This window comes from Vitis vinifera, chromosome 14 (genome assembly GCF_030704535.1).
Source record: "Vitis vinifera cultivar Pinot Noir 40024 chromosome 14, ASM3070453v1".
Taxonomy (NCBI): domain Eukaryota; kingdom Viridiplantae; phylum Streptophyta; class Magnoliopsida; order Vitales; family Vitaceae; genus Vitis; species Vitis vinifera.
Genome location: NC_081818.1, coordinates 6338074 through 6351611, shown reverse-complemented (window position 1 = coordinate 6351611; position 13538 = coordinate 6338074). Strand labels below are relative to the sequence as shown.

Sequence of the window (13538 nt, the reverse complement as noted above, 5' to 3'; positions counted from 1 at the left end):
TTATTCCATAATCGATAGATATCCTTAAGTGGACTAAACATTTGTATATAGGTCTCCTTGGATGGTAGAGGAGCTTATCCATACTTTGATTAGTCTTTTGCATTTTGTGGGGAAGACCCCTCATTCTTATTATGTTCTTTTTATCCATAATAAATACATCTTTGATTCTGATAAAAAAAAAAAGAAAATTTGTTTTCTAAAAGTTTCTACTTTCTAAAAAAGATTTCTAGTTTCCAAGAAGTTTCTATTTTCTTCTAAGTGGAAGGTTCAATAATTTTAGAAGGAATTAAAAGTTTTATTAAATATAAAGATCAGTTTTTTTTTTTCAATGAATGGATAATGAGCGATATGAGTTTTTCTGCAATCCTTACAAATTTCTTTTCCACTAGTGAGACTTCATTATTCTTCTTCTAGGTAAGACTCTTAAAAGGCCTTAATGAGGACCCTCAACTTTTCATTTCTTCTTTATTTTTCTCTTCCTTTCCTTACATTTAATTCATTTTTCCCCACACAATAATTTTAAATCCTTATCCTAAAAAAGTGAAGCTCTAGCCCACCTTGTTTGATTGTAGACAACCACCTCAAGGTTGTTCCATCAAGTTTTCTGCTCTTCTAGTGGCCTCCCTTCTTATTTTAATTCATTTTTTTTATTTATATTACCTAAAGGTTTTATCTTGGTCAAGCCCATTGTTAGTTTGAATTAGTAGGCTTATCTGTTCTTAAAAACTCATTACCTCTCAGAGAAGGTTCAACCTAAGAAGATGTTGATGCATATCTAGTCATGTATTCTTTAAGCATAAAACACAGTAAAAGCAATAAAATATTTCAAACCGTTAAAGTGACTTCTAGCTTCTTTGTTTCAGCAAGTAATTTCTCCTCATCAATGAATGGCAACTTGGCAACACCCTGAAATTCCAAATGCACAGGGAAAAAAAATGAAGATCACTTCCATTACCTTGTAAAGTAAGGATCCAGAGAGACAATGGTAATGACAGGGAAGCCTATACCTGCCATGCATAGCGCTTGCCATTCATGTCAATTTCAAAATCTGTCCAGAGAGAAACCCAAGAAACACTGAAAAGGAGAAAAGATTTTGGAAAATCAAAGTGAACTGAAACAGTCAATCAATTTACCAGAAGGATAGAAGTCAAGGATAGGTGATGATTGATCAGTCATCAATTTCCTGTAATTTTCAGGAAGAGAACTTGCACTGCAACATAAAAGAGTTAAGCCTCAAACGTCAGTAGGCAGCATAAAGAAAAATAACCAATAGGGAGGGTAATGGATTTTCCATCTTCAATAAATTCAAATTGCAGATATCAAAATAAGCAAAATAATTATTGAAAAAAAAAAAAACTAAAAAACCTTGCAGCTGGTAGAGTTCCCATGAGCTGATCAAACGGCTTAAATGGCTCTCCCAAGAAAAATGTAATCTCCAAATCAACAAGATCTTTAAGATCAGAAGCAAAAGGAGCATAGTGGAATGGATAATACCTGAAACATGCAGCAAAGAGAAGTAAGTTTTAAAAATCATTGTGGTGACCGACAATACTGTTCTATAGTGTGAGATGGGAACAAAAAAAAGGAAAAATCTCTAAAAAGGTTACAAGTGCATGATAAGACCCAAAAGGATGACAAACTTTGCAAATTCCTGGCAAGGTCCTAGATAATTCTCCTAAGTCCCCAAAAGGTTGTTTGTGCCATTAATTACAAAAATGCCCTCTTCAGTTTTTAAGTACTAAATTAGGTGTATTTTAAGAGGGTTTAGCTTTTCGTAAAATAGTAAAGTCACATGTATAAGCACATACAAGTAAATTAACATTGACACAACATTTAGCAAGAAAATGGAAATACTATCAATAAGGAACAAACTAACCATTGCCAAGAACAAACACCTTGGTAGTAATACCGGCAAACCCAACATAAACCTTCAACGTACTTCATAACCTGCAAAGACATGTTGCATTAACTATGCTATTGAATACGGACTTATGAACTGTAGCTACAGTCTTCATATATTATAAAATCTGACACTTGATTGGGAAGAAAATGAAAACTTGCATCAAGGAATCATTAATTATAGCAAAACGCAGTGCAGTAAAATTTTATCTCAATATATATAAATGAACTTCTGTCATTAAGTACAAAACTGCAACTATTATTAACAACATAACCAAAACACAATTTGCAAACCCAACACCAATCTTCCAAATACTTAAACCCTCTTTGATAACTGTTTTCAAAATTTGAAAAACAATTTTTTAGTTTGAAAACCGTTCTCTAATGTTTTTAGAACAAAAGTCTGTTTGGAAACTTAAAACGTTTTTAACCTATTTTTAATGTTTTTAAATATATTCTTAAAATAATTTTTATAACTAATGTTTTATTTTTAATCATTTTCCATGTTTGTATAATTATTTTTAAAACAATCCTCAAAAAACAAGTGAAAACAACTAAAAAATGTTCTCTTAAAACACTTTATTTTATGTTTTTAAAAACAGAAAACAGATTTTTAATTATCAAATGTGTTTTCTTGTTTTTTGGTTCTACAAAACAAAAAACCGTTTTCAAAAACAGGTGCCAAAAAGAGTCTTAAAAACCTAAAAGCCAACTTGATTCATCAAAGGTACCCTCCATATTGAAGGGTTCTTATAGCCTTATGGCAACTACTGTGTACTTTGGTGTTCCCTTTTTGGTGTTTTATTTATACTATCAAAAAAAAATAAAAAATAGTGTAGGGATCTTATGGACTGTAATATGATGTTTCATTAGTTTGGATACTTGATTCATCAAAACCCAAAATAAAAATTAAAAATTAAAAAAAAAAATAAATTCTTCTTAAAATACATAAAATTAGACAATCATTAAAGAAGGAAAAAGGGTATATTGATTGGAGAATTAGGAAACTTTTTCATATAATGAAGTGAGGATTATACTATGAACAATAACCTTAAATAAGATGCCAATAATCTTGGTGGTAAACAAAAGAGATTCATCCTCAAATGGATAAAGAAGTTTATGTCGAAAGGGCACCACATTCCCGCACTAACAAATTTCACAAGCACAAGAGGATTGCAATGTCTTGACTTGATTTAGATTGGAATACTAGGTTGCATTAGAAGAAAAACACTGCAACTCAATGACTACCTGTCCAATAGGTAAGAAGTTCATCCAATTACAATAAGAAGCAATTTCATTAAAAACTAACTTAGAGACTAGAAGGCAGGAACCCATTCATATATGCTGATAAACCCAAAAAAAAAAGAAAAAAAAAATCATTAATAAATTAAAAATTAAAAATAAAAAATTGAAGAACTAACAAAGGACACAAATTTTCTAGTAAAAACGAAACATTGTTTCACCAAGAAAAGGTGATAATAAATATGAAAGGCCATTGGATTCTGTAGCTGACGTGAGCAGATTTCAGTTCACTGACTCATAGGATGAAGAGATCACCAAGTTCAGTCTCGAGTGCTTGATAAACAAGACAATATCTCTCATGGGAGATCTTGAGTTTCTATGGGAGACTTCAGGGCAAATGCTGGATTGGTCTCCAATCTCAATGGAGTGCACTAGGTGGTTGGAGTGCCCTTCACTATGGAGGAAATTCATGAAGCTGCTTTTCACCTGGATTTAGGAAAAGGCTTCTGACCCCAATGGTTCCTCCTTAGTTTAGTGCTAAGATTCTAGGAGACTATTAAGGAGGATCTATTAAAAGGTTTTTTCAAAATTTTACAACAGTAGGGTTATTAATAAGAGTACTAATGCCATATCTGTTCCTTTGGTGCCTAAGAGGAGTGAAACTACAAGAACTTCAAATTTTAGATCCATTGATTTAGTGACTAGTCTCTATAAGATTATAGTCAAGGTCTTGTATTACTGAGACCATTACTTCTTGCAAACAGATTCTATACATGACTCAATGGAGAATGAAGCAGCAAACGAAAATGAATGATTAGAACAGGAGGGGGTAATGTTCAACATTGATTTTGAGAAGGATTGTTATGGATATAGCATCGTCATTTGTTCCTTGTTATTTATCATCTTTCTTCTTCTTATTCTTGTTTTTCCTAAGTAAATAATGTATATGTTATCTCTAAGAAATCCTCATCATGAACTCCATAATTCATTTGAATGTTATCTATCACCTTTTATTCATGTTAATTGTAGAGTTGGTGTCATAATACTTAGAGTACTGATTTTTTTTAGCGTTGATTCCATTAATAAACATATTATCGAGAGTTTTTGGTGGACTATTGTTTTTTTTATGCTTATTAATTAATTGCAAAAGATTATATTTGGATATTTTGTCAAATATCATAAAATAGAAAAAATGCTACTGAAATTTTGGCCAATTTATTATTTGCATGCATGAATAAAAAATTGGAAATCAACTGTAAATAAATATGTTTACATTGCAAAGCTTTGCTTTTAAAAGTGATGAAAGTATTTAAAAATAGATGCATGTTGTTTTTCAAATGGAAGAGATTAATTTTTAATGTTTTAATTAAGTATATATTTGTAAAAATTTAATTTTATAAATCTATAAATTATTTGTTGCAGGGATGAAGATGGGAAGCGGTGTAGCAAAGTCTGGGGGGGAAAATGGTAGAGAGTTTAGGTTGGAGCGTCGTTCAAACAGGGCAGGCAGATTCATTCTTTTTGTGGTGAATTCAGTGGAGGCTAAGATATTTTCTCTGTATTTTCCTGAGGGAAGGAGTCTAGCTACGGGGTGGTCTGTGCTGGCCGAGAAGCTTCGCCACCTTGGTGTTGGTTCTCTTTCTATGGCAAGTTCATCTCCCCTCTCGGTCACCCCTAGGATTGTGGATGATGAGGGTACGAAGGAGGGGGCAAAAGGTTCGTAGGCTGAGGCTGTCAAGAAGGCTCATGGTAGGTTGGGTGATGCAATCTGGATTCAGGTGGGGAATGAAGAGGTTCAAAAAAGAAAGGATAAGTTGAAGCATTGTTTGATTGGATGGTGAGGTAAGGGATCTTCCCCTGGCCCAGGTATAAGCACTTTATACAGCTGGGTGACCTTTAATTGGCCTTTGACAGGGGAAGTGAAGATCTCTCAGTTAGGGAGAGCTTTCTTGTAGTTCAATTTTAAGGTTTTTCTAATGCGAAGAGAGCTAAATGGGTGTTTGAAGGTTTAAGGATAAGGTGTTAAAATTGGAAAGGTGGAACCCTGAGGTAGGCTACTACCGAAAAGAAGTCCACACAAAGGAAGTGTGGTTAGAGTGGTGGGACTCCCTCTTCTCCTCTTGTGCAGGGAGATTTTTTTTTTTTTTTTTTTTTTTGATAACTGAGGAACCTTCCATGGCCAAGCCTTTAGGACTCTCCATGGGGACCCAAACCTCAGGGGGCTAACCCCCATCCATCTTGGTCTTCCTTTGGGTGCTTCATTCAAATCTTCTATGATGTGAGATGTAGTAGAGAAGACATTCCTCAAAAAGCTAGGCTCATGGACAAGCTAGTATTTGTCTAAAGGAAATATGATGAGGAAGAGGGAAGATGGTGCACTAGAGTTGTCAGAGAAAGGTATGGCGTGGGAGTGTGGAAGGTAATCAAAAGTGGGTGGAAGACCTTCAGGAGTAGGATCAGGTTTAAGGTGATAAAGAAGAGAACATTATTAAGAAAGCAATTGGTCACCATACAATAATTCCTCCTGAAAACTGATCTTCAATCCATCACCAAAAATGGTTCAAGCATGACAAATGAAGTCATGATAACCCAGCAGTGTGAACTCCTAATCAGAGCATCAATATCCCAACATTATATGCAGCCCGTTCTTAGTAAACATCTACTAAGTCATTCTCCACTAGACATTCAACTTAGTCTACTAGCATATGTTAATTATGAAAACAAAAAATGCTAATTCCAAATCCACAACTGTCCATCATTGACAGGTTCCAAATTATTTCTTAAAAAAATTCCTTAAATAACTCCATTAAAATGATAGCCTATTCCCACAATTCTTAAAAGGGGTAACTATCATGAAATTTCCAATAAAACAGCACACCATGATTATAGCAACTGCAGATCTTAAACACAAACATCTCAAATTCACCAAAAAAAAAATTGATAACTTAAATTCAAAATAAATTAATAACTTAAATTCACTACAGGGAAAAGAAAGAACTTACTATTTCTTTCCTAACTTTATCAATCTCCTCTGGATTGGATAAATTAAATTTTTCAGTATAATATCTTTCTTTGTATCCAGGCTCCCCCAATTTCACCTGAAAAGAATATTCATGACTAATTTAATATTATTCAATTAGGAGAAAACCACTACTCCGAGTATCTATCATGTGCAGGCAGGTATGTAGATAAATCAAGGATTTGGAGACCCAGAACAAAGTGAAAAAGCAACTACTTTTCAAACGTAAACTAAACGGAAATACAAATACAAGCCTTCAGCACCTGTTTTGAATTATAATTTTTCTTTTATCAGAAACAAACTAATTTATTGATATGAATTTTTAAGTACAAATGAAGGATGAGAAATCCTTCGAAAATATACAAAATCTGATCAAAAAAAGAGAAAGACAACTTTTCTGATAAACTTACAAGAATAAGAGAATACCTTTAGTCTAGGAATTAAAAAAAAGGGTCAGGTGTCGGGTCTGGATTTGAGAGAGACTTGCAAAATTTGGAGTGCTCCATCAATCATTCCTCTGCTACAAGCAAAGGGGCAAGAAGTGGGAGAGGGAATTGGGAGTTATCCAAGTTTTGTTGATGAAGCACTGCATTCTTTCTTGGAATGTTAGGGAATAAATGAGGGGGATAAGCGGAAAGTTATTAAATCTCTTATCAGATCTCAAAGGGTAGACCATGTGCGCCTTCAAGAAACTAAGGTCCAGCACATGCCTGTTCAGGTGGTGAAGAGTGTGTGAGTAGGTAGATTCTTAAGTTGGGGTGTCATGGATACTAAATGTCAAGCAGGGGGGATCCTGGTTATTTACAACAACAAAGTGTTGGGAGTTAGTCGATATGGAGCTAGGGGCTTACTCTATCTGTTGGAGGTTCAAAAACAGTGAAGAAAGCTTGATCTAGATATTTTCAGGAATGCATGGGCTGGTCCAAAGTGGGGAAAGAGAGGATTTTTGGACAGAAATGTATGATATTAGAGGGCCTTGGAATGACCCATGGTATATTGGTGGTGATTTCAACATAGTAGCAAATGAGGAACTGCCTAAGAAGTTCAGCAGCAATGTGACATTTCTCAGTCTTAATTGAAGAGCTTCACTTGAGGGACCTCCCCCTGGCAGTGATACTTTTACTAGGAGAGGTCAGTCAAATAACCAGTCTTCTTCTAGGCTGGATCGCTTCTTGGTTTCTGAACAATAGGAAAATCACTTCAGTGTCCTGATCCAATGTGTTTTGCCAAGACTGGTCTCAAATCACACTCCCATTTTATTAGATAAAGTGATGAGGAGGGGTAAAACACCATTTAGATTTGAAAGTATGTGACTAAAAGAAGAAGGGTTCAAGGAACTTATTAGAAGCTAGTGAACGAGCTACGCTATTAGGGGTTCGTATAGCCACATCTTGGCAATCAAGCTCAAAGCTCCAAAGCATGATACTAAAATTTGGAATAAAGATGTTTTTAGGAACATTGCCACCAACAAAGATGCTGCCTTGAATCAAACCGGTTTTTGGGATGCAAAGGAAAGAGAAACAATTTGGCAATGGGGAAGTATTGCAAGTGGGCAGAAATTGAAAAAATTTTGCATAGATAAAAGTCTTGTGAATTATTGCTTAAAGAGGGAGATAAGAACATAAAGTTTTTCCATAAGACATTCAATGAAGGAATTATTTGAATAAAGTTAGGGTAAATAGTGTTACTTTGTCAGAGGAAGCAAACATAAAGGAGGGGATGACTAATGTTTTTTAATGCCTTCTTTTTGAATCAGGGGACTAGAGACCAAGTATTAGTGAAATGATTTTTGAAATTTTGGATCAAGAACATTCAGGGCATTTGGAGGCTCCTTTTCTAAAAGGAGGAAGTATTTTTAGCCTCTTTAGTTTGAGTAGGCCCCTAGGCCAGATGGCTTCTCTATAGCCTTCTGGTAATACAATTGGGACTTTGTGAAAAGTGGACAAATGGACTTTTTTAGGAAGTTCTACGAGCTGGGCACTTTTCAAATAAGTCTAAATGCAACCTTCAAGTGTTAGTTCCAAAAAGGGGGTGCTAAAGACTTACAAAGATTTCAAAAGAAAAATCACTTGCAAAGTGGGAAATAGGCATAGAGTATGTTTTAGACAAACCGGTGGTGTGGGACTAAGCCCTTAGGTGAGGCTTTCCTTACACTATTCTCAATAGCTCCCACTAAAAATGCATGGATAGTCAAGATGTGGGATCAAATTGGAGAGGGTGGTGGGTGTTGAAACCCTAGATTAACAAGATAGATTTGCGACTAGGAAATAGATGAGGTGGAAGACTTTTTCATGAAAGCTCAACTGCAGTCGATTAGTAGTGGTATAAAGAATAAGAAGATTTGGTAGCACACAAGAAGTGGCAATTTCTCAATTAAGTTTCTTTATTCCTCCTTTTCAACTGTAAATTTTGAAGCGTTCCCTATAAGCTTGGTTTTGAATTCGTGGGTCCCCATGAGGGTGAGTTTCTTCACATAGGAAGCTACTTGGGGGAGGATTTCAACATTAGCCACCTTAAAAGAAGGGAATGGACAATTCTAAATAGATGTTATATGTGCAAACGTAACGAAAAAAAAAAATTGATCATATCCTCCTTCACAGTTTGAAAACAAACATGTTGTGGCATCTTATTTATGCTCTATTTAAGATAAATGGGTGATGCACTCTGCTACAAGAGAGGCCTTTTTAAGTTGGAATGGATCATGTGTTAGGAAGAAAAAGAAGAAAGCTTGGAGAGCTACCCCTTGTGTTTATTTTGGACAATTTGGAAAGAAATAAATAGGAGAGCTTTTGAAAACATTGAAAAAGGGGATCAAGTAATCAAGCAAACTTTCATATATATATATATATAGATATTTTAAGAGGGGGTTAGAATGTACATAGGTGATACCTATTTGTCCCTATTAGACTTCTATAATTAGTTAAGCTTTAAGAGATGCAAAGAAGTTTTTTGTTTTTCTTTAGCATTGTTTGCCTATTGGCTCATTTGTATACATTGTGTATACCTTTGTGCAACTTTTTATAGGCGCTAAGAGGAGGTTTTTTGAAGGCTTCTTAATTGGGAAAAGAGAGGGTACAGGGGTGGAGATCTTCCCTTTTTTTTATTTGCTAACAACACCCTTGTTTTTTGTGATGCTAGTAAAGAGAACATAGAGTACCTGGGATGGGCTTTTATGTGATTTGAGGTTTTATCAAGGCTAAGGATCAACATGGAGAAAAAGAGATGATCCCTAGTGGGGATGTTCCAAACTTGGAGGATCTTGCAAGGGTTCTAAGGTGCAAGGTGGGTGCACTTCCCACCCGTTAAGGTAGTCCAGTTGGTCAGGGCAAACACTGGGAAGTGTGGTCCCAGTAAATGGCACATGGTGTTGGGTTCGAATCCTACCACTGATGATACCCTGACTTTACCTAGTGCTGATTGTTATGGGGTGGTCAAGACCCTGTGATTTGGGTCCCCATGGAGAGTCCCAAGGGTTTGGCTATGGAAGGTTCCTCGATTATCCAAAAATAAAAAAAAATAAAAAAAAAAGGTGGGTGTTCTCCCAACCACTTACTTAGGCCTTCCCTTGGGAACAAGTCATCCAGGATTTGGGAAGGGGTGGAAAAAAGATTCCATAAAAGACTTGTTTTGTGGAAGAGACAATACCTCTCAAAAAGTGAAAGACTTACTCTAATAAAAAGCACCTTATCAAACTTGCCAATTTATTTCATGTTCCTTTTTGTCATCTCTAGGAGGATAGTTATTAGATTGGAAAAGATTCAAAAGGACTTTCTTTGGGGAAGGGGGGCCTTGGACCAAAAGTTGAATCTAGTTAACTGGGTTACAATGTGCTTGGGAAAACAAAAAGGGGCCTGAGCATTAGAAATTTATCCATCCTTAATAAGGCTCTTTTGGGGAAATGATCTTAGAGATTTGCGAGTGAAAGGAACCCCCTTTGGAAACAGATAATTGTAGGCAAGTATAGGCAAATAGGAGGGGGGTGGTGCACTAAAGAGGTGAGAGAGGGATATGGAGATATGGGAACAGGGTGAAATTTTGGAAGGAGAAATGGTGCGGGGACACACCTTTGAGGGAGTCTTTCCCGAAACTCTTTTCTATAGCCTCTTCAAAAAATGCCTAGGTGGTAAATGTTTAGGACAATGGCAGTTGGAATCCTAAATTTGGGAGCCAATTGCATGATTGGGAATTAAAAGAGGTTGAAGTCTTTTTTGGGAGGTTGTATGAGTACTCCATTACTGTGGGTATTGAGGGTATTATGGTGTGGCTGGTTACAAAGAATGGTAGTTTCTCAATTAAGTTTTTTTGCTCTTCTTTGGCAGTTAGGAGAACAAAGACATTTCTAACTCATAGTTTTTTTTTTGATAAGTAAACGATTATATTAACGAAGGCAAAAAGCCAAAGAGCATACAGGGAGTATACAAGGCTACAAACCCTTAACCAAAAAACAAAAGAACCCAACCCCTACTTGGAAGCTATCCACTCCAAGAAACCTATAAGGGAATTCGACTCCATATCAATGTACACTTTAGCCCAACCCCAAAAATTATACACAAACGAAGTCTTTAATTTCTGAAAGGCTAATACACCCCCTTTAAAGGCGAGCCTATTCCTCTCCTTCCAAATTGTCCAAAAAATGAAAAGTGGGATGGACTTCCACACTTTCTTTCTTTTTCTCCCCACAAAAGAGCCTTTCCAACTACTAAGGACCTCCATTACAGAATTAGGAAAGACTCACTGTACACCACACAATGCAAGAATAATATCCCATAAACCTTTTGCCACCGTACAATGAATTAGTATATGATTGATAGTTTCCTCTTCACATCCACACAAGAAGCACCGATTAGGAAGGTGCCATCCTCTTCTCTGCAACCTATCCAATGTAAGAACCTTCCCCCAAGTAGCTTCCCAAGCAAAGAAAATAATTTTTGTTGGAACTTTGGCCACCCAAACATTGCTATGGGGGAAGGCCGCTTCATCAGCATTAATCAACACCCTATATGCTTCCTTAACTTTAAACAGCCCGTCCGCTCCTCCCCTCCAAAAAACCGAATCTTCCTCCATAGATACTCTATAGTTCCTCAACTCAACTAACATATTGTCCACCAACCCCAATTCCCAATCATTGAAGTCTCTCAACAGTCTTAAGCTCCACCCTCCTTGACTCAGATTCTGATCCCAATAATCCTCCACAGTGGCGTTTCTTTGGGCAGCCATGGAGAAGAGGTCCGGGAAAGCTTCGGACAGCACGTTGTTTGCACACCAAGGATCAATCCAAAACCTTACTTTATTGCCTTTTCCCACCTTGAATACCATGTTATCCCAACACCAAGTGGACTCCTTCAGAATTTCCTTCCACACACCAACCCCAAACACCCCATTTGCCTTCCTTGTACTCCACCCAAACTCCTCTTTCCCATACTTAGCCTCAAGCACTTTTTTCCACAGCTCCTCCTTAGCCCGCGCAAACCTCCAAATCCATTTGCCAAGGAGAGCTTTGTTTAACCAAATTAACTTTCTTAACCCCAACCCTCCCTTCTTTTTATCCGTACACACAACCTCCCACTTGATTAGATGAGCCTTATTCCCTCCATTGGCTCCTCCCCACAAAAAATTCCTTTGAAGCTTTTCTAGTCTTCTTGCCACTGATTTAGGCATGCGGAAAAGTGACATTTGATACAAAGGAATGCTGGCCAGCGTGCTCTTAATGAGAGTAATTCTCCCTCCTTTGGACAGAAATTGACGCTTCCAAAGAGCAAGCTTCCTCCTCATTTTCTCCTCCACCCCATCCCAAACGGAGGAGGCCCTATTAGGCGCCCCAAGGGGCAGCCCCAAATAAACAGTGGGCAGCTGTCCCACCTTACACCCAATTTCCGCAGCCATATCAAGCGCCCCTTCCACCTCCCCTACCGGAATGACCATGCTTTTCTCCAAGTTAATTTTTAAACCTGAGGCGGCCTCGAACCATAATAGGATCCAGCTCAAGTACAACAGGGACTCTTTCTTTGCCTCACAAAAGACAATTGTATCATCCGCAAACAGGAGATGAGTTATGTTTACGGGCTGCCCTCTTCCTTTCCATATCCTACAGCCATAAATGAACCCCCCTTCAACGGCCCTCCATATTAACGCACTAAGGACTTCCATTCCCATGATAAATAGGTAGGGGGATAGGGGATCCCCTTGCCTAAGCCCTTTAGAACTTGAAAAGAAACCAGCTGGAACCCCATTCACCAGCATTGAATATTTGATGGTAGAAATACAGCTCCACATCCATCCTATCCATTTTGATCCGAAGCCCATCTTATGCATAACCTTTAATAAAAACTGTCAATTGATATTATCAAACGCCTTCTCAATGTCCAACTTACAGATTAGGCCTTTCTCTCCCCTTTTTTGCCAAGAGTCTATTACCTCATTTGCGATTAGGGAACCGTCAAGAATCTGTCTCCCTTTGATGAAGGCGTTCTGATCAGGAGAAATCACCTTATCTATGATTTTTTTGAGCCTATTGGCCAGCACCTTAGCCAATAATTTATAAAGACCCCCAAGCAAACTGATTGGCCTGTAGTCCCCCAAGTCCTCTGCCCCCCCTTTCTTCGGAATCAAGACCAGAAATGTATGATTTAGGCTCTTGATGAAAGAATTCTGATCATAGAATTCTTTGAACATATCCAAGACATCCTCCTTGACAATCTCCCAACAATTTTGCCAAAATGCTACAGTGAAACCATCCGGACCCGGGGCCTTGTCCCCATTCAACCCCATTAATGCAGCATAGATCTCAGCCTCAGAGAAAGGGAGCTCAAGAGCATCCGCTTCTGATAGGCTGATCTGCTTCAGCACAAGACCCCCTATATCCGCCTTCCAATCCGAGTTTTCCGAAAGAAGATGCTGATAAGCATTTACTATTCCATCCCTCACTTCTTGATCTTCTGTAAGCCTCACCCCATTAATCTTAATTTTGATCAGATTATTGACTCTCCTGTGGGCATTAGCCATACGGTGAAAGAATCCCGTGTTCCTATCCCCTTCCCTAAGCCATATTTCCCTTGATAGCTGTCTCCAATGCACTTCTTCCATCGACACCCATTTTGAATAATTCTCCTTAGCTGTTTTTTTGTGACCTAACTCTTCCTCTGATAGAGCCCTCTCTTCTTCCACTACATCCCATCGCTCCACTTGCTGAAGGGCTTCAGCTTTGTTTTTCTCCAACCTTCCAAAAACCTCCTTATTCCAGATCTTTAAATTGTGTTTCAGACCCCTCATCTTAGCTGCTAACCTGTAGCTCGGCCTTCCTCTAACCACTATCCCTTGCCACCACCCCTCTATCAGCTCTTTGAACCCCTCAGCTTTGAGCCACATGTTTTCAAATTTG

General features: G+C 37.5%; 1 protein-coding gene across 1 annotated transcript in view; it reads right to left on the bottom strand.

The window, feature by feature from the left end:
* Positions 1–13538, bottom strand: part of LOC100253751 (5'-3' exoribonuclease 4) — a 73770-nt gene that overhangs the window by 14418 nt on the left and 45814 nt on the right. The window contains exons 12-17 of the mRNA XM_010661627.3: positions 6144–6239; positions 1877–1947; positions 1366–1494; positions 1134–1210; positions 1008–1048; positions 832–906 (exon numbers count right to left, since the gene is read on the bottom strand). Of these exons, the coding sequence (XP_010659929.1) occupies positions 832–906; positions 1008–1048; positions 1134–1210; positions 1366–1494; positions 1877–1947; positions 6144–6239 (489 nt within the window). The remainder of the gene's footprint in view (positions 1–831; positions 907–1007; positions 1049–1133; positions 1211–1365; positions 1495–1876; positions 1948–6143; positions 6240–13538) is intronic.